At 44.2% G+C, this 27,961-nt stretch overlaps 1 protein-coding gene across 23 annotated transcripts in view; it reads right to left on the reverse strand.

Annotated features, from left to right (window-relative positions):
• LOC110485245 (E3 ubiquitin-protein ligase UBR5) overlaps positions 1–27,961 on the reverse strand; it is a 46,621-nt gene that overhangs the window by 1,849 nt on the left and 16,811 nt on the right. For 5 of the 23 annotated variants that reach the window (XM_036943896.1, XM_036944001.1, XM_036943930.1 and 2 more), the window contains 34 exons: positions 27,542–27,752; positions 27,121–27,247; positions 26,558–26,805; positions 26,313–26,436; positions 25,946–26,043; positions 25,550–25,707; positions 25,322–25,413; positions 25,045–25,191; positions 24,763–24,881; positions 24,485–24,611; positions 24,073–24,211; positions 23,607–23,767; positions 23,145–23,384; positions 22,812–22,935; positions 22,556–22,667; positions 22,297–22,452; positions 20,791–21,048; positions 20,282–20,553; positions 19,537–19,754; positions 19,160–19,393; positions 18,863–18,936; positions 9,148–9,320; positions 7,783–7,917; positions 7,199–7,413; positions 6,786–6,906; positions 5,936–6,320; positions 5,687–5,774; positions 4,979–5,089; positions 3,639–3,783; positions 1,791–1,921; positions 1,457–1,517; positions 870–1,051; positions 585–669; positions 318–473 (listed from right to left, as the gene is read on the reverse strand). In XM_036943896.1, coding sequence (XP_036799791.1) covers positions 318–473; positions 585–669; positions 870–1,051; positions 1,457–1,517; positions 1,791–1,921; positions 3,639–3,783; positions 4,979–5,089; positions 5,687–5,774; positions 5,936–6,320; positions 6,786–6,906; positions 7,199–7,413; positions 7,783–7,917; positions 9,148–9,320; positions 18,863–18,936; positions 19,160–19,393; positions 19,537–19,754; positions 20,282–20,553; positions 20,791–21,048; positions 22,297–22,452; positions 22,556–22,667; positions 22,812–22,935; positions 23,145–23,384; positions 23,607–23,767; positions 24,073–24,211; positions 24,485–24,611; positions 24,763–24,881; positions 25,045–25,191; positions 25,322–25,413; positions 25,550–25,707; positions 25,946–26,043; positions 26,313–26,436; positions 26,558–26,805; positions 27,121–27,247; positions 27,542–27,752 — 5,427 coding nt within the window. The remainder of the gene's footprint in view (positions 1–317; positions 474–584; positions 670–869; positions 1,052–1,456; positions 1,518–1,790; positions 1,922–3,638; positions 3,784–4,978; positions 5,090–5,686; positions 5,775–5,935; positions 6,321–6,785; positions 6,907–7,198; positions 7,414–7,782; positions 7,918–9,147; positions 9,321–18,862; positions 18,937–19,159; positions 19,394–19,536; positions 19,755–20,281; positions 20,554–20,790; positions 21,049–22,296; positions 22,453–22,555; positions 22,668–22,811; positions 22,936–23,144; positions 23,385–23,606; positions 23,768–24,072; positions 24,212–24,484; positions 24,612–24,762; positions 24,882–25,044; positions 25,192–25,321; positions 25,414–25,549; positions 25,708–25,945; positions 26,044–26,312; positions 26,437–26,557; positions 26,806–27,120; positions 27,248–27,541; positions 27,753–27,961) is intronic. The other 18 variants (XM_021556416.2, XM_021556409.2, XM_036943910.1 and 15 more) reach the window with 17 other exon arrangements.

Below are 27,961 nucleotides of genomic sequence, written 5' to 3' on the forward strand. Positions count from 1 at the left end.
CTGATATAGCCATGGATAACAGACATGTTAATAATGTAATGTGATGCTTCATAACATTCGCTGTCACAATTAGACAGCAGAATAGAAGGGTTTTAAAAAAAACAGTAAACTCCTGATAAATGCAAAACTTCGCAGTTTCAAATGTCGCATGCACAAGTACAGTGAAATGCCAGTTGTGACATTAAAACCAGAGCATGCAGTCAGAGGCAATTTAAAAAATATAACGAAATGGAAATAAAAATTGGGACTGAAAATGCATCCCAATTGAACATCCTGAGTTGACTATGTGAAACATTCTCCCCGTGAGTTCTCTTTACCTGTCCAGCCCCTTCCTCCTTACACAAGTCTATGGCAAAGGCCAGGTCCATGGCTGCAAACACAGCGTCTGCCTCTCCAGCCTGAGAGTGACGGATCAACTGCCGCAGGCTCTCGTACATTACCGGGTCAAAGAAGGCAAAGTCATGCCAGTTCACCTGCTCACAGACACACATACTGATGAGAACTCGATCCGTGTACAAGTCCAGATTTAGCAGTTTTCATATAGCAGTGTACAACAGTGCCCATATAACAGTGGAACTCATTACCTTTCTGCCAAGCAGCACCTTGATGACATGTCTGTTCAAAGTAATTGGACAGAGCTCATTCTGCAGCAGACACAGCCCTAGTATTCTGGAGAAGAAAAAAATATATTATTATTATTATTATTATATCTTTTTTTTAAATACTTGGAAATTGAGGTAGGCTACATATAATTGTAATTTCGTTGTTTTATCCCTGAATACAAGTAAATATTGTCTGCACTCCAGATGGCCCCCTGTTTCCTATGGGTCCTGGTTGCACTATAAAGGGAATGGGATGCTAGGACTTACCTGCCGATGTTCCTGAAGCAGTTGAGCCTGGCCTCCGTGTTCTTGCCGGGTCGGGGAGAGTAGAAGCCTCTCTTCCCGGGCTGGTAGAACAGGGGAGCGTTGTCATCTCCGTCTTCAGGGTCGTCCAGCTCCATGTCCACCACACTGCGGGTGGAGCCATGACGCTTACGGTTCTCCTGCTGCTACAACCAGGATAATGAGGCACTTGCAATTGACAATAATTGACTAATTCTATTGTTAATACAGTGTAAAATAATGAAAATCAGTGCCACCCAGTAAAATATAAGTGACTGGTCTTGAGAAAGGTTGCTAAGGCTGAAATGTTGACATTAAACAGTCTCCTATATACCCTCTTACAGCATAATATCAGTGCATGATCATGAGGTGAATATTTGTATTATGTTATAGTAAACCTCTAAAAACAGCCACATTCAGAGAAATCTAACCAGTAAATTAATGTCATGAGGCTGATTGCCACATTCCTTTTATTCTTCATAGAACTTTCTTTCAGACATGTCTAATGACTTGTGTTCCTGGACCACAGAGCTGGGGCATGCTGGGACCGGAGATGGAGAGCTGAAGCTTACCTGTGCTTTCTCAGGAGCCTCCAGGAGACCCAGGTCCAGTATGCTGTCAGCACCATTTTCCCTGTGGAAGGAGAGGGGTTTTAGTCAGTGTATCCTTTATTTTTTAATCAAACCAGGTTGTCCTATTGGAGGTAAAAAATAAATAAAAACACTTTCACAAGGGAGACCTGGGCAAGAGGGCATCCTTGAAATTGTGTAGGTTGACGAAGTGTCCCAAATGGAACCGTATTCCCCTATATAGCATTTGGGGCACTGGTCAAAAGTAGTGCACTGTGAGTAGGGTGCCATTTTGAGAACAAAATGATAGAGTGGTGAATAGGACACTGTACTATACCTTCCATGTGCAATGAGCAGCTCCATGGCCTCCTCCACCCTGGCCCTGAGAGAGTCCTCACTGGCCAGGAGCAACAGCAGCTGGGCTGGGGAGAGCTCCAGCAGCATCCCAGTGATCTTACTGGCAAACGCCTGGAGAGGAAGAACCAACACCAGTCAGTCACATTATGGAATGTGCTGACAACAAAATCACACAAAAATTATCAATGGAAATCAAACTTATCAACCCATGGAGCGCTGCATTTGGAGTCACACTCAAAATTAAAAAGTGGAAAACCACACTACAGGCTAATCCAACGTTGATGTAATGTCCTTAAAACAAGTCAAAAGGAGGCTCAGAAGTGTGTGTGGCCTCTACGTGCCTGTATGACCTCCCTACAACGCCTGGGCATGCTCCTGATGAGGTGGCGGATGGTCTCCTGAGGTCTCTCCTTCCAGACCTGGACTAAAGCATCCGCCAACTCCTGGACAGTCTGTGGTGCAACGTGGCGCTGGTGGATGGAGCGAGACATGATGTCCCAGATGTGCTCAATTGGATTCAGGTCAGGGGAACGGGCAGGCCAGTCCATAGCATCAATGCCTTCCTCTTGCAGGAACTGCTGACACTCCAGCCACATGAGGTCTAGCATTGTCTTGCATTAGGAGGAACCCAGGGCCAACCGCACCAGCATATGGTCTCACAAGGGGTCTGAGGATCTCATCTCGGTACCTAATGGCAGTCAGGCTACCTCTGGCGAGCACATGGAGGGCTGTGCGGCCCCCCAAAGAAATGCCACCCCACACCATGACTGACCCACCGCCAAACCGGTCATGCTGGAGAATGTTGCAGGCAGCAGAACGTTCTCCACGGCGTCTCCAGACTGTCACGTGCGCAGTGTGAACCTGCTTTCATCTGTGAAGAGCACAGGGCGCCAGTGGCGAATTTGCCAATCTTGGTGTTCTCTGGCAAATGCCAAACGTCCTACACGGTGTTGGGCTGTAAGCACAACCCCCACCTGTGGACGTCGGGCCCTCATACCACCCTCATGGAGTCTGTTTCTGACCGTTTGAGCAGACACATGCACATTTGTGGCCTGCTGGAAGTCATTTTGCAGGGCTCTGGCAGTGCTCCTCCTGCTCCTCCTTGCACAAAGGCAGAGGTCCTGCTGCTGGGTTGTTGCCCTCCTACGGCCTCCTCCACGTCTCCTGATGTACTGGCCTGTCTTCTGGTAGCGCCTCCATGCTCTGGACACTACGCTGACAGACGCAGCAAACCTTCTTGCCACAGCTCGCATTGATGTGCCATCCTGGATGAGCTGCACTACCTGAGCCACTTGTGTGGGTTATAGACTCCGCCTCATGCTACCACTAGAGTGAAAGCACCGCCAGCATTCAAAAGTGACCAAAACATCAGCCAGGAAGCATAGGAACTGAGAAGTGGTCTGTGGTCACCACCTGCAGAACCACTCCTTTATTGGGGGTGTCTTGCTAATTGCCTATAATTTCCACCTGTTGTCTATTCCATTTGCACAACAGCATGTGAAATTTATTGTCAATCAGTGTTGCTTCCTAAGTGGACAGTTTGATTTCACAGAAGTGTGATTGACTTGGAGTTACATTGCGTTGTTTAAGTGTTCCCTTTATTTTTTTTGAGCTCTATATATATATATATATATATATATATATATATATATATATATATATATATATATATATATATATATATATATATATATATATATATATATATATATATATATATATATATATATATATATATATATATATATAGAATGGATACTGCATTTACAGATTATAGATCATTTAACTATAATTTATGCGCTCGTTTGACTGTAAAACTGGTAGGTACCGGCTGCATAGCGTGGACGCGGGGGTACAGCCTCTCTCCCAGGGCCTGTCTGTGGGCAGGCAGGGGGTCAGGTTCATCACTGGGGTTTCCCTCCGAGGCTGGCCTGAAGGGCCGGGTGTCAATGGACAGCTGTCTCCTCGAGTCCCTGGAACACACACACAGAAGGGAAGGTTAGCTAGCGCCCTCAAACATTCTACACCATCGTGCCGACCCGAACCAAACTGGCCAGTGCAGGCCATTGTCTTACGCCAGATCGCATCACTCCTACGCAATGCCAGTCCCTCAACCGATCAGTCTTGTAGGACGTGGAACTCATCTATACAATTTGGATTTTGCTCATCCGCCTAACAGTAGTTCCTAATTGTGAAAATGGCTCCGCTCTCGGTAGCTATGACAGAATGGCTACTACAGCAAACCATGCTCCAGCTAACAGCCAAGTACAAGCTTGTTTGAATGGTCATATGGTAGCTAGTTTAACAGCTTGTTGATGAAGTACAGAACCAAAGTTAATAAACTGTTCTAAGAAATCAGCATGCATCTGATTGACAGCTGCCATTGTGCCTCGCTACTTTGTAACATTTGGCCAACGCGATAACGTGGTAGAGAGCAGTCAGCTCTGCTGTAGAACTCGGCATGCTAATCACAGCAGAACAGATATCATGAAAACTCATGTGTATTGCTAGAGCTAAAGGGAGTATTCAGCATTGAGTGTGTGAACTGGTGTCAGAATCCTTGTCTTTTCATATGGATTGATTAGAAATGTTCGTACACATATAGAATTTCATAAATACGGATTCTACCACCACAATACACCTTCCCTAGATATAGAATTAGGTAGTGAAGACTTACTCATTACATTTTTGCAAAACATTAGCTACAGGTTTATAGTTTTTGGTAAGATTAACTGACTCGAGGATGAAAGCGGGTTCAGTGAACGATGTCACCTTGGTAACATTTTTGAATGTTAGGACAGCATATTGTAGCCGGACTTCTTTTTAGCTATCCCATGAGTGTGCGCGAGATCAGACAGATCAGTGCAGACGGCCGCCATGTTATCCGACGTGAGACAATGCAGCGCAGGCCAGAAACTATGGTGGATGCGTAACCAGGTCAGCTAGGCTCGGCTCAGCTCAGTAGTGTAAACATTTTTATTTTTTCAGTGGTGAGAAGTATAAGGCTATAGTTACAACTTTCAAACTATGTTGCATTTGGATTGCTTTGTGTAATACCCCCAGCAACTGATAAGTAATTAATCTACAACGTGGTTGCATCAAGTTCCAAAAAATTCAACTTTGTGCACTAGTTGCAAGCAACAGCCAATCAAAATGAATGCTTCGCACATGATCCATTTGAAGGTTCGGAACTCCGACCCAGTTGTCATGTCAACACAGCTGTCAGTGCTGCAGGAACCGCGATCAAGGTTGGTAGAAGAGACATTAGCCAAACGGGAGCTGTAAATAAATATTGGCATTATGGGAAGTCATGGTTAAGGTACATGGTTTGGTAGTCAATAAATGTAATTTTTGAAGTGAACCCAGACCTCAGACCAGTTTCAACTAAAAATGTCCAACATGAACTGCACTAGCTAGCTTAGGTCATTGCGAGCTTGGTTAGCTCGTTGCTAGCTAGCTAAATAACATTTTCATTTTGACTATCTAGCTAAATTGTACAGCCAGCATTTTGTCCAAATCCATTCTTATACAATAACCATGCGGTTGGATAAACAATTAATTAGTGAAATCCTGATGTACTGCAGCAGAAGACATTAGGTGAGTTACGACTTCTCAAACCATATGACAATGCAGCTTCAATTTGATTGGCTGTTGCACACAATTTCAATCACGTTTGAGTTACTTAGTGTATCAGCAAAGTTGCTTGAGATGTCACTTGCGACCTCTAACTGCAACTAAATTTGCTTAACGGTTGCTTTGTGTAACTCCAGCCTAACACATTAACAGATGGTCAAATGTTTTCTGAAAGGCAACATGTCCTAATAGCCCAAAGCACACTACAACCACAGGGTTGGTGGGCAGGGAGGTATGTCTCACCTGTCTCGGTCTCTCCTAGAGCCGGCTCGGAGCCCTCCACTCCTCCGCTCCCTCTCCCGGTCTCTGTTCCTCAGCCGCTGCATCAGATCTACACACAGAGGGAGACTTTAGGAAAGATATAGATATAGATATATATGGATCCTCTTGCTTCCCCCAGAGTGGTGGTAGTAGTAAGTTGTTATCACCACCACCACGTTAAACTGCCATTTGAGTTAAGTAATTCATAAATTGACGCTAGTAGTTTCATACTCAATGTCATACTTGAGTTGTAATCGTGATGACACGTACTGCTGGCCTGCATGCCCTTGCTGACGCTCTGCACACAGTCCAGGTTGGGCAGCTTGTCATTGGAAAGGAAGGCCAGGGCGATGGCCGTGTAGAAGCTACGGGCCACGCCACTACCCTCGCCCGGTTCGTCCTTGAAGGTGACCTTGACGCGGTGCACAGCCATGGGTGTGGTGGTGCAGCGCCGTCCAAAGTGGGTGTTGAGCTGCCTCATGGTCTGCTGGATCAACTGGTCACGGTCACGGTCCACCTCCAGGGCCAGGTCACGGGACTGGAGGTTACGGAGTTTCTCCATCTCCCGGCGGAACTTAGACTCCTTCACCTCAAAACCCCCCAGCTCGGTCAGAATCTAGGGACGGGGTCAGTCAGACGGGATTAAATGTCTGGTTAGATCTTCAACTGTTTTTAAATGTTTAACAGATTGTTTTTTTAGTCCTGATCTCATCTTGGTAATTGTACTTTTCTTCATTACATGTTTGTCAAGATCTGGGGACAGAAAGCTGTAGTGCCTTAGTGACTCGTCTACTGAAATAAAAAGATACATTTGGATCCGGGATTCTGATTGGTTGATAGCCATTAGTTATTCACGATAATCCACAGGTAAAGCCTTTTAACAGTTCCATTTGAATTATCAATGCGCTGTTCAACAGCCCAGCCAGGAAATTCAAACTTTCTAGCCCATCATCTTGGTAATGGTATTTTTTTATTTTGTGTCTAGCTATATATTTTTGTGGATTTCATTGTATTAATGGTTTGAGGTTGGAGAAATACTGTAAATATAAATGTTTAAACACCAATCTCTGAGTGTGCATACCGATCCAGGCTCTGCTCCAACATCCTCCATGAAGACGCGCCCGAACAGCTCCAGAGACAGACGCCAGCGGCCCAGCAGCATGTCATGGGAGATCACCATCCCCATGAAACTACAGTGGGGTCTGGAGAGGACAGAGAGATGATATACTTCCTGGTTAATATTACAGTGGGGTCTGGAGAACACAGGAGAAGGCACAACAATGTTACGTCCTTGTTAATACAAAAGACAGGAGAGTAAGGGGCATTTACATATGCAGTTGTAATAAGCAAAGAGAGGGCGAGAATTGAGTGGGGAACATTTGTATTTATTTATATAATCTACCTATATTCATTGTTTCCTTACTGAAGCAAATCAAACTGAGAAAGCAAACCTAGATGGAATTTTCAGTTATTTACTAGCCATGTGTACCATACCTAAAGGAAGGGAGCGGGGGGCCATCACTCTCAGTGAGACCTATTTCAGCCAGGAGGCTGCTCTTCAGCTGGGCAGCTAGGTCGTGGGGTGAGGGGCCTGGCTTTGGAGCCACTAGCTCCTGGTCCATGGGCTGGTCCTCTCGGCCGCGCTGACTAGTCTCCATACTCATCACGTTCTTCAAGTTGGCTGAGTAGGACATCTTAGTGGGTAGGATCTGTGGGATCCATGGGGACAGAACACAGCTGTGGTTATAGTGAATGGTGCTATAATTAATGTTTTTCTAGGATGGAAAAGTACTGTGAAGACTGGCCCTGCTCCAAAAATTTGAATCATCTTTCCTTCCTCTTTTTCCTTCCATGAAGTGCTAATCACTGATCTAACATGGATTGGCGTTAGCAAGCTTTCCAGTTTCCATTGCATTTCTTTCACCAATCCAGTCATGTTAGACCATGGATTCTTTCAAGAAAGGAGGGGGGGGGGGATGCATGTTGATTGAAGGGATGAGGGGTAAAGGAAGGATGCATGATAAGAGTATTAGAGCAGGGCTGGTGTGTTGTCAGGGCACACAGTGTGTTATGTATACCTGAGAGGAGCCCATGTTAACCTCCATGCAGCTGCGGTCCAGGGCGGCCTCGGCCAGACCTTTGCTTGCTGTGTACGAGGACGAGTACAGGCCCTGACTAGGACGGCCAAACAGATCCTCCTTCCTTGCATTGGGCTGGGAGGTAGAAAAATTTAAAATAAGTTGCAGTGTCATATTATTGTAACAAACTAAAAAAAAATGAGATCTTCTAGAGTAGATTACACAGCTTGCTCCATAAAGCTATAAGTAGGCAAAGAAGCTCTATAGTTGTGTTTTAACATAATTACTGTCAGAACACTGCATTAAGGATTGTACAGAACAGGCTGTTTTGGGAGCCCGTTAGGACTTCACCTGCACATGTCACTTGAATTCCACTTTGTTAATAGAATTTCTCTTATAGGTAGTTATCAATAAAATGTCACAATAAGATGCAGAGTTATATTTGCCTGCTGGGGCGCAAGGAGACCCTGAGCTCAGTTAAAAACCATTGACAACTAAAATACAGTTAAGGGGTTGTTAAATGTTATAACTATTTGGTTTTAATACCATCACCTTGAAGAGCATAGTCAGAACTACACAGTTCAGATTACTCCACATTTAGCTCTGTCATCAGAGTTATACAGCAAGTAACTGCATGCTTGTCATGATCAGTAAACAATTGTATTTTCAGATACGTGAAGGTAGACTCACAATATCTCAATATTGGCCACCATTAATTTGATAATTGAATTATAAGTGAACTACAGCTGATTAGTATGAGTGGTTTAGGTTCACTTCACCATCCTTGGTGGGCTCTGCCTGTCAAGCAGCAGAAGGGCGCATTTGCCGATGTAAGCCCATTGTTAACTGATAATGGCTTACTTTGCAAGCTACCGGTAGAAACTTTGTACAGTTGGCTAAACGTAGTATTAAGTAGAGCTAATGTACTTTTTTCTCCAACCAACACAGACCTACTTAGTGAAGTTAGCTAACATTAAACCTTTAACATTTTTTTGGTATTTAAATCGCAATTGCTGCTGACAAAACATGATTTATGAACCATGTCAAATTGGAAAACTAATAACTGATGACATCAATATGGCTAGTTAAGCTAACTTTCAGAGGATAAACTAAAAGTCTATATCGTTTCATTTGCTTGGCATCTATAGAGGCGAAGACAGTAGTCCGAATGACAATATGACAAGGACTTGCCGATGTCAAGCTCTTTCAAAAGCATAACCTCTTGAGTGAAACTTAGCTAGCTAGCTATATGCCAAATGATAGGCTACCCTCACGAATCTGAAAATACATAATCAATTGACGTTGACTGATCATGAAAGCATGCAATTACTTACTGGTCAGTGCAAATGAAAGAAATGTGCTAACCTGCAAGAGGTGAGGCTGGTCTGCCAGGGGGATGGCCTCAGCCAGGGGGACCTCGAAGGGGTTGGGGGGGATACAGCCCAAAAAGGTCATGGAGTCAGAGCGTCGGAAGAACGGGTGGTTCTGTCCCATCTCAGCAGGGACCGTGTCATCCTCCTTATCCTGGAGCGTGGAGCCTGAGAGGGAGAGAGGTCAGCACTACTTCCTCCACACTGCAAACGACCACTGGGAAAGACTGACCAAAAAAATGACTGTACATAGTTCAAACTACCTATCACCTACATCAGGGCTCTTCAACCCAGTTCCTGGAGAGCAACCGTGCTGTAGGTTCACGGCAACTGTAATCACACGCACTGGATTCTAATAATAAACTGGTTGATAATCTGAATCAGGTTACTTAACTGGGGTTGGAGTGAAAACCTACGAGGGTAGCTCTCCGTAAACAGGTTTGGAGAGCCATGACCTACAGTGACGTGAAAAAATATTAGCCCCCTTTCTGATTTTCTCTATTTTTGCTATTGAATGTTATCAGATCTTAAACTAAAACATATTAGATAAAGTGAACCTGTGCTTACAAATAATTAAAGTACACATTTTGGTTAACAAAGTGATGCAACACCCAATTCCGCCGTGTGAAAAAGTAATTGCCCCCTTACACTCAATAACTGGTTTTGCCACCTTGAACTGCAATGACTGCAATCAAATGTTTCCTGTAGTTGTTAAGTCTCTCACGTACCTGTGGAGGAATTTTGGCCAATTCTTGCATGCAGAACTGCTTTAACTCAACATTTGTGGCTCCATGAACTGCTCGTTTCAAGTCCTGCCACAATGTAATTTCAATTGGGATTAGGTCTGGACTTTGACTAGGCCATTCCAAAACGTACAATTTGTTGCCTTTTAACCATTTTCATGTAGAATTGATTGTGTGTTTTGGATCATTTTCTTGCCGTTTGACCCAGCTGCGCTTCAGCTCAGACGGATGGCCTGACATGCTCCTGTAGAATGCTCTGATACAGAGCAGAATTCATGGTTCCTTCTATTAAGGCAAGTCATCCAGGTCATGAGGCAGCAAAGCATCCCCAAACCATCACAATGCTTGACCGTTGGTAGGAGTTTCTTACTGTGCAATGCAGAGTTTTGTTTTCACCAGACATAAATGGGACCCATCTCCTCCAAAAAGTTGACTCAATTTTGTCAAAAAGCACCTGAAGAATGAATGTTCTATGGAAAGATAAGTAAAACTTTTTGGACGACATGGGTCCCATTATGCCTGGCGAAAACCAAAGACTGGTTAAAGGTCTTACTGTGGTATGCAATGGTCAAGCATGTTTATTATTTAACCCTTATCTTACCAGTTAAGTTGACTGAAAACATTCTCATTTACAGCAATGACCTGGGGAATAGTTACGGGGGGGGGGGGGGGGGGGGGGGGTGAATGAGCCAATTGTAAGCTGGGCATGATTAGGTTACTGTGATGGTATTTGGTATTTTATTAGGATCCCCCATTAGCTGTTGTAAAAGCAGCAGCAACTCTTCCTGGGGTCCACACAAAACATGATACAGAAGAACATTACACAGAACTAAATATGTTTTTAAAAAGGCACACGTATCCCACATATCAATGCACACAAACTCTTGGTCAAATAGGGGAGAGGCGTTGTGCCGCGAGTTGTTGCTTTTTTGGGGTTTTAAAACCAGGTTTGCTGTTTATTTGAGCAATATGAGATGGACATTCGGTGCAATAAGGGCTCTATATAATACTGTACATTTTCTTGAATTTGTCCTGGATTTGGGCACTATGAAAAGACCATGTGGCGTAAGTGTGTGCACGCGTCAGAGCTGTGTGTAAATTGACTAGGCAAACAATTTGGGATTTTCAACACGTTTCTTATAAAAAGAAGTGATGCAGTCAGTCTCTCTTGGCTACGAGTCGAGGAGAGACTGACTGCATCATTTCTGCATAGTATTTATACATCAGCCCTCTGATTACAATGAAGAGCAAGACGTGCAACTCTGTTCTGGGCCAACTACAGCTTAACTAGGTCTTTCCTTGCAGTACAGGACCACACAACTGGACAATAATCAAGATTAGACAAAACTAGAGCCTGCAGAACTTTCTTTTTGGAGTGTGGTGTCAAAAAAGCAGAGCATCTCTTTATTATGGCTCGACCTCCCCACATCTTTGCAACCATTGAATCTATATGTTTTGACCATGAATGTTTACAATCTAATGTAACGCCAAGTAATATAGTCTCCTGTTGGGGAATAATCAGAATTGGTTGGTAACATAGGTAAGATGTTTTATATTCATCATATGTTTGTAAGTTACTTCTCATCAGAATGTTATTTTTGTATAATACTGTGGCGGGGTTGCAGTATCTGTTCTATGTCAAGACTAAGTTGCTTGGGCCGGAGAGAGGGGAGAGGTCAAGCGTGTATCTCTTGGCTCCACAATGTCTGTGTGCCAGTCAGTGTGTCTCTGATCTTGACAAGATAGGATGGATTTGATATATGCCTGTTGATATGGAGGATTGGTTTATGGTTCTGAGTATGAGAAAATAACATAGTTTAGGAGACGAAGCTGAACGATAAATTATGCCTATGCTGTCTGGATATGTGTGTCTTTGCTATAAAGGATCTCAGTAACAATGTGTGAGGGACTCTCAGAGAATTCATTGATAGACACTGAACTGATCTGAGAGTCACAGGGTTGTGATAGAGCTCATATAATTAAAGATGGACTTTGTGATAACTAACTCTGACTTGTGTGTGGTTTGCTCTCATGATTTGGTAAATGAAGGACATTTCCACGACACTCCTCAACCTGTTCAATAGCCACACCATTTATTACCAGATTCAGCTGAGGTATAGCACTTAAGAAATGATTTTTACCAAATATAATGCTCTTAGTTTTAGAGATGTTCAGGACCAGTTTATTACTGGCCACCCATTCCAAAACAGACTGCATCTCTTTGTTAAGCTGGGGGGCACTATTTTTATGTTTGGAAAAATAATGTTCCCAAAGTAAACGGCCTATTTCTCAGGACCAGATGCTAGAATATGCATATAATTGACAGATTAGGATAGAAAACACTAAAGTTTCCAAAACTGTCAAAATATTGTCGGTGAGTATAACAGAACTGATATTGCAGGTGAAACCCTGAGGAAAATCAAACCAGGAAGTGGCTTCTATTTTGAAAACTCTATGTTCCATAGCCTGCCTTTGATCCATTTAAAGGGATATCAACTAGATTCCTTTTCCTATCGCTTCCTCAAGGTGTCAGTCTTTAGACATAGTTTCAGGCTTTTGATTTTTGAAAAATGAGCGAGAAAGACAACATCGTGTCATTGTATGGCCGGGTGCCAGCGGCGTTTTGCTTTGTTTGGCGCAACAGAGTTTGGGCAGCCGTTGCCTTTCCCTCTCCTACTGCAAAAGACAGTCGCGGTTGCTATATTATCAATGATATATTTTAAAAACAGAATTTGTCTGCGTAGTCGTGACCGCTCTTTCCTGTGGATTTCTGAACATACCTCCGTTTGTGTGGGGCGTTATCTTGGATATAAAAATAATCTTTATGGAACAAAAGGAACATTTGTGTAACTGGGAGTCTCGTGAGTGAAAACATCCGAAGATCAAAGGTAAACTATTCATTTGATTGCTTTTCTGATTCGTGACCAAGCTACTTGATGCTAGGTGTACATAATGTTGTCGAGCGATCGATAAACTTAAACGCTTTGATTGCTTTCGCTGTAAAGCATATTTTCAAAATCTGACACGACAGGTGGATTAACAAAAGGCTAAGCTGTGTTTTGCTATATTGCACTTGTGATTTCACAAATATGAATATTTTTAGTAATCTTATTTGTATGTGGCGCTACGCAATTCAGCGGTTGTTGATGACAATTATCCCGCTAAAGGGATGGGTAGCGTCAAGAAGTTAAGGGTTTCAGTGACTTCATTAGCTGTGGTTGCTGATGCGTATATGGTTGGATCATCAGCATACATGGACACACATATATTTGTTTAATGCCAGTGGCAGGTCATTGATAAAAATAGAAAAGAGTAGAGGGCCTAGAGAGCTGCCATGCGGTACATCACGTTTGACAGAGACGCTTCCATTAAAGAAAACCCTTTGAGTTCTATTAGATAGATAGCTCTGAATCCACAATATGACAGAGGTTGAAAAGCCATAGCACTTAAGTTTTTCAACAGGTTATGGTCAATAATATCAAAGGCTGCACTGAAATCTAATAGTACAGTACAGCTCCCACAATCTTCTTATCAATTTCTTTCAACTAATCAGTGGCAATGCAGTACATGTTGAGTGCCCTCCTCCAAAAGCATGCTGAAAGTCTGTTAATTTGTTTATAGAGAAATAGCATTTTATTTGGTCAAACAATTTCTGGCAGCAAGCTTATAGGTCTGCTGTTAGAACAAGTAAAGGCGTAATTACGTTGGCTTCCCTCCAGGCCCGAAGACAAAGATTTTCCTCTAGGCTCAGATTAAAAATATGACTGATAGCTGCCTATAGCCACTTCTACCATCCTCAGTAGCTTTCCATCTAAAATTGTCAATTCCAGGAGGTTTGTCATTATTGACCATTAAAAATAATTGTTCCACCTCTCCCAAACTAACTTTACAAAATCCAAACTTGCACTGCTTTTCTTTCATCATTTTTGTTTTTTGCATGAATATAATTGCTCACTGTTTGATGTGGGCATTTCCTGCCTAAGTTTGTCCACTTTGCCAATGACGTAATCATTAAAATAAATTGGCAACATCAAATGTTGTGATGAATAAGCCATCTGATTCGATGAAAGATGGGAGTTTAATTTGTCTTTCTGCCCATAATTTCATTTAAAAGTACTCCAAAGTTTTTTCCATCATTCTTTATATCATTGATCTTGACTTCATAATAAAGTTCTTTGTTAAGTTCAGTCACAATTTCACAATTTGCAGTAAGTAAGCAAGTCAGATCTACAGTCAGACTTAGCCTCTCCTTTTGCCCCATCCTTTTCAAACATACAGTTTTTCAATTCTTCATCAATACAGTTTTTCAATTCTTCATGGAGCCTTAACAGTTCTAACAGTCAGTTTCTTAACAGGTGCATGTTTATCAATAATTGGAAGTAGCAATATAATAAATTCATCAAGTGCAGCTTCTGGATGCTCCTCATTAATCACATCAGAAAAACAAATATGTTTTAACATCATCCACATAAGAATCACAGCAAAATATTTTGTATGATCTCTTATACACTATTTTTGGCCCAGCTGTTGGAACTTTGGCTTTCCTGGATATAGCCACAATATCACTGCATTCAATGGGCACGGATATAGCTTTAGAACAAATTTCCACAGCATTAGTAAAAATGTGAACGGTACATGTGGATGATCTTGTTCCTGTAGTGTTTGTAAACACCCTGGTAGGTTGATTAATAACCTGAACCAGACTACAGGCACTGGTTACAATAAGAAGCTTCCTCTTGAGCAGACAGCTTGATGAAAACCAATCAATATTCAGGCCCCCAAGAAAGTAGACCTCTGTTTATATCACATACACTATCTAGCATTTCACATATAATATTTAGATTAGAGGTCAATCAATTAAAACCAGCATGGCAGATTAATTAGGGCCGATTTCAAGTTATAACAATCGGTAATCGGCATTTTTGGACGCCGATTATGGCAGATTACATTGCACTCCACGAGGAGACTGTGGCAGGCTGACCACCTGTTATGCGAGTGCAGCAAGGAGCCAAGGTAAGTTGCTAGCTAGCATTAAACATATCTTATATATAAAAAAAACATTCTTAACATAATCACTAGTTAACTACACATGGTTGATGATATTACTAGTCTAACTAGCTTGTCCTGCGTTGCAAATAATCAATGCGGTGCCTGTTAATTTATCATCGAATCACAGCCTACTTCGCCAAACGGGTGATCATTTAACAAGCGCATTTCTGAAAAGAAGCACTGTCGTTGCACCAATGAACCTAACCATAAACATCAATTCCTTTCCTAAAATCAATACAAGTATATATTTTCAAACCTGCATATTTAGTTAAAATAAATTCATGTTAGCAGGGAATATTAACTAAGGAAATTGTGTCACTTCTCTTGCGTTCTGTGCAAGCAGAGTCAGGGTATATGCAGCTGTTTGGGCCGCCTGGCTCATTGCGAACTGTGTGAAGACTATATATACAGCAACTCTGAGGGCCAGACTTGGAATTTAGCCAGGACTCTTACGATAAGTGCCATGGGATCTTCAGTGACCAGAGTGTCAGGACACCCGTTTAACATCCCATCCGAAAGACTGCACCCTACACAGGGCAATGGGATGTTACATTTTTTTTTTAGACCAGAGGAAATGGTGCCTCCTATTGGCCCTCCAACACCACTTCCAGCAGCATCTGGGCTCCCAATCCAGGGACCGATCAGGACCAACCCTGCTTAGCTTCAGAAGCAAGCCCGCAGTGGGATGCAGGGTAGAAGCACAGCATGTGGTGTTAGTGTGATAGTTTGGGGATGCTTTGCTGCCTCAGGACCTAGACGACTTGCCTTAATAGAAGGAACCATGAATTCTGCTCTGCATCAGAGAATTCTACAGCAGAATGTCAGGCCATCCGCCTGTGAGCTGAAGCGCAGCTGGGTCACGCAGCAAGATAATGATCCAAAACAATCATGTCTACATGAAAGTGGCAAAAAAGCAACACATTTTAAGTTTTGGAATAGTCTAGTCCAGTGGTTCTCAAACTTTTTATAGTCCCGTACCCCTTCAATCATTCAACCTCCAGCCATGTACCCCCTCTAGCATCAGGGGCAGGGCACTCTCAAATGTTGGTTTTTGCCATCATTGTAAGCATGCCACACACTATACAATACATTTATTAAATATAAGAATGAGTCAGTTTGTCACAACCCGGCTAGTGGGAAGTGACAAAGAGCTCTTATAGGACCAGGGCACAAATAATATCAATAATTTTGCTCTTTATTTAACCATCTTACATAAAACCTTATTCATAAAAAATTGTGACTAACTCACCACAGGTTAATGTGAAGGGTGTGCTTGAAAGGTTGCACATAACTCTGCAATGTTGGATTGTATTGGAGAGAGTCAGTATTATATAATTTCACAGTCTATGCCTGTATTTAGTTTAAGCTAGTGAGGGCCGAGAATCCACTCTCAGCGGTACATGGTTGTAAAGAGCATCAGTGTCTTAACAGCACGATTCGCCAAGGCAAGAAACTCTGAGCGCAGCCCTATTCAGATACTGATTAAATTCAATTTTCACAGAATCGCTTGTTGCAATTTCGATGAGGTTCTCTTGTTCAGATATCATTAAGTGGACTGGAGGCAGGCCATGAAAGGGAAAAGAATCCAGTTTGAGTCATCCGTTTCGGGAAAGTACCTGCGTACCTGGGCACCCAGCTCACTCAGGTGCTTCGCTACATCATATTCAACATTTTCCATAAGCTTGAGTTCATTTGCACACAAAACTTAAACAATGATTGAAAGACCTGTGTGTGGTCCTTGTTAATGCAGACAGAAGAGAGCTCCAACTTCTAAATCATAGCCTCAATTTTGTCCCGCACATTGAATATAGTTGAGTAGTCCCCCTGTAATCCTAGATTCTGATCAATCAGGCCAGAAAAAACATCACCCAGATATGACGAGTTTCTAACACGATTGGCCTCATGCAAGTGGTCAGACAAGTGAAAATTATGGTCAGTAAATAAAACTAAGCTCGTCTCTCATTTCCAAAAAACGTGTCAATACTTTGCCCCTTGATAACCAGCGCACTTCTGTATGTTGTAAAAGGGTTACATGGTCACTGCCCATATCATTGCATAGTGCAGAAAATATGAGAGTTCAGGGGCCTTGGTTTAACAAAGTTACCCATTTTCACTGTAGTGTCCAAAACATATTTCAAGCTGTCAGGCATTCTCTTGGTAGCAAGAGCCTCTCGGTGGATGCTGCAGTGTACCCAAGTGGCGTCGGGAGCAACTGTAACGCCCGCGCATTACCACTCCACTCCTGTCATAGCTTTTGCGCCATCTGTACAGATACCAACACATCTTGACCACCAAAGTCCATTTGATGTCACAAAGTTGTCCAGTACCTTAAAAATATCCTCTCCTGATATCCTCTTCTGGAAACCAGGATGTCTGCCTTAATTGACCCCCCATAAATGTAACGGACAAATACCAGGAGCTGAGCCAGGCCCGCCACGTCTGTTGACTCCTCCAGCTGTAACGCATATAATTCACTGGCTTGTAAACGAAGGAGTAATTGTTTCAAAACATCTCCTGCCATGTCACTGATGCGTCGTGAACCAGTGTTTGATGAAGGCATTGTCTGTATAGTTTTTTGGGGCCTTTTCCCCCAGCATTGTCCCAGCCATATCCACAGCAGCAAGAAGAATGAAGTCCTGCACAATAGGATGGTGCTTGCCTGTCCTTGCCACTCAGTAGCTCACCATATAAAAGACGCTTCTAGCTTCTTATTAATGGTATATGTTGTCTTACTACTCGAAAGTCGTCTTTATTCTCACTCAAGAAAACATGGCTTATTGTTCAAATTGCCATGTTTCATTTCTAAATGTCTGTGCAAGAGTGAAGGTTTCCTGCGAGAGAGTAACAGTAAATGTGATTGGATGTTAATTATTTGACTAGGTGACCTGTATTTAACATTTGGTTATTTCACTGAACACTTAATGGTTTAAGTCTTTTTTGGCAGTGAAACGAGGCTACTCAGGTGAGAAAACCTCACCCAGATGTATAGCCCCGTTGGAAAATATAAAATGTACTGTTTGGAAATGTGAAGAATTCATATTTTTTGGTGTGAAATCACTTTTATTTGGCATACCCCTGACAGCATTGCATATACCCCTGGGGGTACACATACCCCAGTTTGGGAATACCTGGAATAGTCAAAGTCCAGACCTAATCCCAATTGAGATGTTGCGGCAGAACTTGAAACAAGCAGTTCATGCTTGAAAACCCACAAATGTCACTGAGTTAAAGCAGTTCTGATAGAAGAGTGAAGAGTGTGACAAAACTCCTCCACAGTGACGTGAGAGACTGATCAACTACTACAGGAAGCGTTTGGTTGGAGTCATTGAAACTAAAGGTGGCACAGACAGTTATTGAGTGTAAGGGGCAATTACACACAGGGGCATTGGGTTTTCCATAACTTTGTTTATAAAATATGTAATTGTGTTATTTTTTTCACTCAGGTACCCTTTATCTAATATTAGGTTTTGGTTGAAGATCTGATAACATTCGATATAAAAAAATATGCAAAAGCTGAGAAAATTATAAAAGGGGCAAATACTTTTTCACAGCACTGTTCACTAACAGTGACTAAAGGTGGCTGATTGAGCAAACGGTTTAAGTATCGTTTGTCAGATTTAAATGACTCAAAAAGGGCAACACTGTTTGTCTAATCTGAACTTAACTGTACCTTTGGGAGCTGCCCTCTTCTTTTTGCCTCGTTTCTGCCTAACTGCCTTTCTTCTGGCTTGTCTGCCTTCCAATACCAGAAAACAACCTAACAGTGCTCCACATGTCAATGGACTAGTAACTCACTCTTAAAATGGCTATCAATCAAACTGAGGTGAAAAATAATAGGTTAAGACACCTGTATGAGAACACTTCAAACAGAACACACAAATATCAAAGCATATTTTTTTTCATTATTCGATAACTTACTTTGATTGGTGTCCTCATCATTCTCATGTTCAGAATCTTCATTTTCCAGTCCCAGTTCCAGAATCTCTCGGCTCCTGTGGGGTAAACGAATAGAGTTAAATCACATTGAATATTTGACATGCAGGTCATTTTCTCAAGTGAGTCAGTGGCTCCTTCTCAATTAGGCTTTCCTTGATTCCTCACGTCCTTCTCAAAAAGCATTGCAGAAGAAGCCAAGGTCAGAGGTGAGGAATGGAGAAAAGACAGTAGAGAAAGAGTCAGTGTAAACATGTCCATCCATTCCAGGGGAGTCAGTACCTCTTGCGGTCCATCTGTGTTGTGTCCAGAGTTGTCTGCTGGTTCATGGCTTTGATCCAGTAGATGAGGGCCTGGAAGACGTAGGCCACGTGTTTGAGAGAACACACATCCAGCACAGGCAGAACGTCAGAGTGCTCGTCATTATGGGAACGCATCAGAGACAGGGCGTAGTTCAGGAAGTCTCCCCGTGCTGACATCATCCCTTGACGCACTGTCAGCAGAGTGGCAGCACGTCTGGGAGGAAGAAACACACGTGAACACAGATAGTGACTTGAAATATAATCCATAAACAATTAGAAACGAGTGGCGGCCTATGAAACACTGCTGATTGCAAATAAAGCATTCGATTCCCCTATTTTGGGTTACACTTATTTTACCCAGACCTGCGTCCCTCCAAGGTGCGGAGGCTGGCTTCCTCGCGGGCTGTCATACGCTCCCTGCGGGCGGAGTGCTGCGAGGCGTGGAGGGGGTGGGATGGGTGTCCGGGGTCACCTGCTGAGGACAGGGCCGAGCCGTAACGCAGCTGAGCCTCTGTAGAGTCCATGATGGACACCATCCAGTTCCACGTAGGGATCAGCTTCTCCTCAACAAAGTTCTGGTGGTTTAACACACAGCTTGTTTCAGTCAGAACGTCAATACCACTTGTGTAGTGAAATAGTGAAAATGTGCATCTCATCAAAACAATTTGATTCACTTTATTCAGAAAGGTGTCTGTATTGCTTCTTATCCCATAGGTACAACATAATAATTACCATATAAAATACTTCCAGAACCACTTTGTTGACACCAACATGTTTCAATTTTCATTGAAAATAAGAATTTGTTCTTAACTGATTTGCCTAGTTAAATAAAAAGGTAAAATAAAAATTGGTAGGTAACAACGCAAATTTGTATTTCATTTTTTTTGTTTGTTTACTAGGCAAGTCAGTTAAGAACAAATTCTTATTTACAATGACGGCCTAGGAACAGTGGGTTAACTGCCTTGTTCAGGGGCAGAACGACAGATTTTTACCTTGTTGCAAGATCGAATCCCCGAGCTGACCTTTCAGTTACTAGTCCAACGCACTAACCACTAGGCTACCTGCCGCCCCTCAATTTGATCTGTGTGAGGGTCTGTGTCACCTGCAGGTTGACAGCATCCTGGTAGGTGAGTTTGACTGCAGCAGGGTACTGGGAGTAGACCAGATGGTTGTACTTGGGGATGAGGCTCATCAGGTCAGAGATCTGTCTGATGACGATGCTGTAGGCCCGGGCTAAGCTGGAGGCTGACGTCAGGTAGCTGGACGAGTTGGAGGCCTCCAGAGCTGCAGCCGCAGCGGCCGCGCTGGTGCTGATGGCACTGCTGCGCCGCAGGTTGGACGGGTCGATGTAGATCAGACCGGTGGAGCTCGCTGCTGGGCACAGAGACATGAGCGTCAGCACAGACAGACCTCACCAACATTGTACATAGCAGAACATGACACCAAAAAACATCCCACTGAGTCAGTCCAATAAGCTCGTGATAGAATGATAAACAAAGGACATTTTAAATCATTGCAAGACTGTCCTAATGTAGTCCATCTTGGATGTGTCAATATGAAAGTGCTTGTGAGTACCGCCTAGATTGTGCATGTAGTAGTATTAGTACTGACCAGCGGGGGTAGAGGAGCTGGAGGGGGCGCTACCCGTGGCTCTCTGGCTGGGGGTGTTGCGTACAGCCCACTGCATGGAGCGTGGCGCCTGGGCAGCACTGTTGACGTGCGAGGCGGTGGTGGTCCTCTCCAAGGGCTCGTCCAAAAGGAAGGTCTCCTGGTCCACGTCGTCGCTCTGGCTGCTGCTGCTGTCCGAGTCGCTCGAGTCGTTGGACTGGGAGTCGTCCTCTGAAAAGAAGGCAGGGACACTGCTGGCACCTTGGAGGATAGGGATGGGAAGAGGAACAGGAGAGGAGGGATGGGGAAACAGAGGAGAGATCACTTTGAATGGCTGCTCACCTTGCCAGGTAGCGGGAGTGCAGGTTAGTGTTCCATACCACCACAAGACCAGATATCGCCACTGCTAGCTAGCTACCACGCTACATTGAGAGGCTCAACTCAAACAACGCTGCTTCTTGTTGTTCAAATTAGGCTAAAGTACCAGTTACACCAGGGCGCAGTTTTTCACCTATAGGACAGGAATAAGCACATAGAATTAAGTGAAGAGACTAATCATTGACTTTAATGGGGACTTAATCCAATCTGATAGGCTAAATCCAGATCGATCAAGCTGAAACACTGGGCCCAGGGCATTGGTTCCATCATAGGTTTTATTTCTATTGTTTGTCTTATTTCTGAGTGATCTTAGTGTCTGAGGGGAAGAGACACCATAATTATAAATATTTCCTGCCATTTCAAACGCAATTACAACCACAAACAAAGAATGAAAGGGAAAATGGAGATGGACACCAGGGAGGAACCACACACCAGTTAGCAAGACTAAAGAGAGTGATGAGTTTGTTATTCAGGGGGACACACCAACAAGACAGACTTGGGAGTAAGACATCATTAGTTGATGAGAACCATGGTGATGTGTAAGGATGGAGGAGGGCAATACTGTGAGAACTCCTTAGGATAAGCTATGTGTGCACCTCAAATGTCACTCTAGCCCTGACATATTATGCATTGTAGTAAAAAACAGCCCATACCAACACTTTGAAAAGCCAGGGACATTCTACTTCCTGCAAATGAAATACATTGAGTATTGAGTAATGATACCTCGTGGAGTAATAAGCCCTAGTAGTAGACTAGTTTGTCTGCAGACTTAAGCCATGTTGTCAACAGTGGTAAGAACAATGTGACCTAAAATGATTTTTTTTTTTTTTTTTATCAAAAGGGCCTCTTCCCTGTTACTGGCTAGTGTGAGGACCAATCAAGACTGGTGATAATGTGACAGAAAAAGTTCGCCTGAACAGCAACTGAATATTAAAGAGGGTGGTGAGGCAGAAAGCAATTTCCATTTAGCAGTCTCCGGAACTCAGGTAGAATCGTTAAATGAGGTCATTTAGACGGGTGGCTGGCCAGAGGCCTCAAAGAAGAAAATTAATCAGGGATTTCAATTCAACTAAAATGACCAGGACTTAGTCTAAAATGTGAAAACAAAAGAATGGTGTGAATTATTAATACCTGCTTCGGAGCCGGCAGTTGCTGCGGTGACAACACTCCTCCGACCGCTGGCATTGTCCTGGTTGCTATGGTTACTCTCGCTGTCACTCTCCGTCTCCGCAGCAGCCAGCAGATCCAACTCCATGTCGCTTCCTAGAGAGGAAAGGACATCCCCCTCTTCAACCACCATCCTCATTATTACTAATCATTTGTAGAAAGATTGTAATATTCTACCACATTCGTGGTAGAAAAAAAGGTGGAGTCCAGTCTAGGTTCTCACCATCCTCATCATGTTCATCATGCTGTCCCTCTGCCTCAGCGTTCTCCTCTCCCTGTTCCTCTTGGTCTTCATGGTGATCTTCCTCACCGGCAACGCCCTCGACAACCTCTACCTGCCACAGACAAGAGGTAGACAGCTGGGAATCAGTACAGAGAAAGCACATTAAACTGACAGCAACCCTGATTACACCCAACACTTTGATCTTTGCTGCCCCCCCCCCCAAGTGATATGTTCCTTTTCTAGTGAGACTCTTCACCTCTTCAACGTCAGCAGACACAATGTCATCCTGCTCCTCGTCTCGCCCTCTGACCGGCTGGGACTGGCTGCTGCGGCGAGGCTGGGGGTTCCTGATGATGTAGGACGATGCAGTCTGACTAGAACTGACACATACAGGCAAACAAGACCATTTGAGTTAACAATGCAATGTTTAAATCCAAGCCACTTTAAACCAATTTATACACGGCAGAAGTGTTTCACTAGATTACATTTTCCCCAGAGGAAGGTCACAAAGACCTCCAAATCAACAGAGCTGTGGTGGAAAACACAGTCTGCATGTCGGTCTGTGCGAATGCAGATTAAAACCACTCACTTGCTGGACTGGTCTGGGGAGGGTCTCGGTGGCAAGGGTTCCACAGAGAAGAGTTCCTCGCTGCCCTGCACGGCGTCGATGCTGGTGCTGGCCAGGGTGAAGGGGGCAGTGGGCCGGGCGATCCCCATCCTCACAGGCACGATGAGCGACTCCGCCACGTTGCACAGCTCCTCCACCGCATAGGGCAGCAGGGCCTGGAACACACGCCTGCACTTCCCAATGGGCTGGGGGATGAAGTTACTGGACGAAACAACGAGAAAAGAGATTAGATGTCAACTGGAAGTATCAAATCAGTCCTTGCCGCTATGTTTATATTCACCTAGGAGTGGGGAGCAGTACAATACAAATAAAATGTGTTTAAATCCACTAAAGGGCTAGTCCAGTCCTTTAAAACCACCTAAACTAAAGGACTAGCCCTATACAACAGGAAAATGGAACTCAATCTGGATTTGGCACTCATACTTTTTCTTTTTGGACGAAGCCATCTCGACGCTGAGGATGACAAACACCCTGGCCACGGAGCGCAGGAACCTCCTGGTGACGACGACGGCCTCCTCTCTCCGGCCAGGAGTGTACTTGTTCTGCAGCTCCTTCACCAAGGTCCCCAGCAGGGTGTCAATAAACTACAGGAGACAACAGAGAAGATTCAGAGACTGTTAACTAATGCACACAGACCACCTTCAGGTTTACTCCACATAGTTAGAACACCTAGAGGGATAATGTTGCACTTGCCACATAGATAGGTGGTGGTTTACCCTCTGGGCAAGTTTCTCTGACACAAATGTAATTCTCGAATGAAATAGGTGGAGTCCAGGACTAGGCTTAATCTGTGTGAGAATCCGACCCAGGAAGAGGACTTCTGTAGGTGTTACAACTGTAGTTGACTGACTCCTGAAGCTCTGAGTAATTTAAGGGGGGATAGACTGACCCGACTTACTGTAATGTCAGGGGCACACTTGACAATGAGGCAGTGTGTGAAGCAGTCCAGGCGGATGGTGCCACTCTGCTGGTTCAGGTACACCTGCTCCTCCGGAAGGAGATGGGCGATACGGCTGCTGGCACTCAACCTAGAACACACAACCAGGACGCCAGAGTTAAAGGTGACACTACTAAGAGGACTCGTAACTGGTAAAACAGCTGCTCATCTGATATGGTACCTTTCCTGAAGAAAATGTGCGTGCTTGCTTCAGCTGTCTAAAATAGTTAAGGTAATGGAAGTATAAATTGGACACAGAGGTTGGAGGGATGGCGGGATAAAAAGAAAGAGGTTGGAGGGTTGGACAGAGAAGTTTGAGAGGTGACACTAAGCTGGCCAAGGCAAGCAGGGCTAGAGAACTCACGGGTCTTTATTCTCCTGGGATCCGAACATTATCATGGACTTCAGAGCATTCCAGTCCTGCAGCACCCTCTCCAGGGCTAGCTGGGCGAAGCGTGGAGGTTCCAGGTCATGGTCCGGCATGTCAGAGTCTGACACACAGGGAGGACAACAAACCATTAGAATTGTCTCTTAGAATAGAGAATTGATGCGAATGAAAATAAACATTGAGCCATCACGCTAGACTTTCAGTGTTCCTTGAAGTGAAACCAGGCCTGACAACAGTAGTAAACCTCCACCCACCTTCAGCATTGGCAGCCTTGCGGTTCCTGTCCTCTCTGATGCGAGGGGGCCGGTACTGGCAGTGCTCCACACTCTGCCTAGCAACAGTCTGCACCAGGAACAGAAGGATATGCTCCCCCCTGTTGGCCAGCCAGAGAGGAAAGGAAAAACACGTTACTAAAGCCCCCGAAAAAACACCTTACATATTGAATGAAGAGAACCAACATTGGATTTAAAAACAATACGTGTTAACAATGAACAGAAAAGACAGCCCACAGTCAGTCAGTCGGTGTGTGTGTTTACCGGCTGTTTGGACTGGTGACCAGGTTAGTGGTGGTGAGCAGTCTGTACAGCAGGTCCAGGCGAGCAGCTTTCTGTCCGGCGATCAGCGTCTTACACTTACACTTCTCCCAGCAGTCACAGTACGCAGTGGGAGAGGTCCTCTTGAGTCTGGGGAGAAAGACATTAAAGGCCTGGTGCAAATCCCCTGTATCAGAAGCAGTGATGCATTACAACAGTATAAAACCGGGATGTAAGTAATAAAATCCACTAACACCAGGATGAAGAGTGAAGTACATACTTGCAGTCGTGTCCTTTGTGACACACCCTGGCGCACTCAGTGCAGCAGCAGAGAGACTCCAACAGGCCGCAGGTCCGGCACTCAAAGATATCCTAGATGGGACAGAGAGTAAATGTTCAGCAAAGATTCCCATCTGTGAAAAGGCAAACCAGTGTGAACGGCTGACTCATTTGTTGTGCGTGTTGCATTGTCCTCCCAAGTGACCCACTTGGTGTGTGTGTCCCTCACCTGGTTGATGTGTTCAGCTCCTGTCCAGGTGAAGCTGCAGGTGTCGTTGCAGCAGAGGACGTAGAGAGGAGAGTCGTCAGGGTTGGTTCCCGTGGGACAAATCATCTCCATGAACACAGAGTCTGCTTCCACCTTCTCAGTCATGCCGGGGTCTCCCACTACACAACAGGTTTTGCAACAGAATATTAAAATCTGGATTTTGGTAGTATCGCCGTAATTTAAAAAAAAAAAAAATTCTGCTCTCCTTAAACACAGCACATATATAAATCACTTCTTCATGTATAGATTAATGACTGCAGATGGCATTACATCAACATGTCAGCGTATATATTCATTAGTAGTGCAGTCAAAGTCTCCTCTTCCTCAACTAAAGACATGAACAATGTAGTGATGTACCCTTGGCCATTTTCTGAGCAGCCTCCAGAACAGTAATGGCAGCTGGGTAAGCTCTCCCGCTGACTGCCAGCATGAACGGGGTCATTCCACGGGCATCCCTGTCAAACACACAGTTTAGCAACAGAAAGTGGGGAAGGGGGACAAACAAGAGAAAGCATCTTTTGAGTTTGAGAGCAATAGTTTAGTTCAGTATTTTAATGAAACAAGGCATTACTGTGTTATAGAATTAAAAAGGCTTGCCCAGACCCACTGGCCTTATCTCGCAATCTCATCCAAATCACACCTGCCTCTATCATAAACAAAACAAACGAAGAATGGAATGCTACTTCCATTTTTTTAAAGAAAGAAAAAAATAATGTGTCTTTACTTGGCGGATAGCAGCTCGCGGAGGTGTGGCCTGAGAACCATGCTGTCACACATCAGTTTGAGGATGAGGTGGGCGTTGGCCTTGCGGTCTTTAGACTCCACCACCGAAGGCTCGGAGGAGGGGCCTGGGGCAGGAGGAGAAACAGAGAATTAGATGACATTTAGTATCACACAGGCTAGGTATTTGACCTGGTATAGTGGTGGAGTAGCTAGCTAGATGTGGTTGTATCAAAATAGGTACCTGACCTGGTATAGTGGAGGTGCTGGGGCCCTGGCTGGTCCCTGTTGAGGCTGTGGTGAGAGATCCCACTGCAGGGGCCAGGATGAAGTCTATGTCACCATCTGGGTCCATGGGAGGGGGGTCAGGCACCCAGCTGGGAGGGGCGATAGGTGGGGACACAGGGTCCTGGTGGTCGCTGGAGGAGGGGCCAGACTCGTGACGGCCAAGCCCCGCTGCTCTCAGAGAGCGCCTCATCATCTCCCTCAGACGCAGCCTGCGCCAGACAAAACACACTTAACAGGTTACATGAGTGGTGGAAAGACAATGAGACTGGCATGTAGACATTAATGGGCACCGAGATAGTGTTCTTGGTCTCAAGTGTCGTAAATGGCATCCTGACAGGAATTCTGACAGATTTTCTAATTGGAAAAAAGCCAATAGGCTCAGTAATATTATTTCACTTCTTGTGCATTATGGAACAATCAGTTAATATAATCCAGTTCTTTAGTGTTTCTCATCGTGAACATGTACCCTGAAATAAAATAGTCAACTTAAAAACAGTACACTTAGATTTGTATAAGTTAGTCACCCTCTGCTGCTAGAAGAGCCCGTCCTGTTCCCAGAGCTGTTGCTAGACACCACGGAGATTGCGTTGGCGATGGCCTCCACTGCTGACAGTCTCTCTGCAAACGTATTCCTCTCAGACCGTTCAGCTTCTGGAAAACACCAGCCCAACAGTTACCACACATATACAGACACAGGGAGACAGAGAATGATGAAATAATGGAAGGCAAACGGGAGACGGGAAAGATAAGAGGATGGCTCAAAACTGACACTGCGACTTTGGAGAGTTCAGGAGTCTTGACGCTGGGTTAACCGCACAGAACTTTCAGATTGGAATATATTGTGTAGAACAGATATGATTGTCTTTCAGGTCGAACTCCATTTGTTTGACTTTGCAAGGTTTCATCTCGCTGTATACACCACCCAGCACTCTAGCCGTGGTTTACCTTCCTCCTCCTTGGTCTCCTTGTTGCTGACGGGGAAGCAGACGGAGACGCAGGCGTGGAGGATGTTGCGGTTGCCGTCGCAGCGGTGGCCCAGGAAGGAGTGGAGAACGTGGGGACTCTGCTCCAGGAGAACAGCCTGCTCCAGGTTGACCAGGTACTGACGACAGGCCTCAAAGTCACAACGCAGCACGTGCTGCATCAACGTCTGCTTCTGGAAACAAGTTGAACAATGTTATTTAAAGCGCATCAGCACAGCGTATCAATACACTTTACAGCGGGAATAAAAACATGCAAAATACAAAAGCATTTAGTTGTCAAAAGATCACAATAAGGGACAGTTTCTTGGGTTAAAAACAGTATTTTGCTAGGCTAAAAAGCACTTTCAATGTAGATCCTATATTGAGCGTGTTTTTTCTAGAA

Source organism: Oncorhynchus mykiss, chromosome 2, assembly GCF_013265735.2.
Source record: "Oncorhynchus mykiss isolate Arlee chromosome 2, USDA_OmykA_1.1, whole genome shotgun sequence".
NCBI classification, from domain to species: domain Eukaryota; kingdom Metazoa; phylum Chordata; class Actinopteri; order Salmoniformes; family Salmonidae; genus Oncorhynchus; species Oncorhynchus mykiss.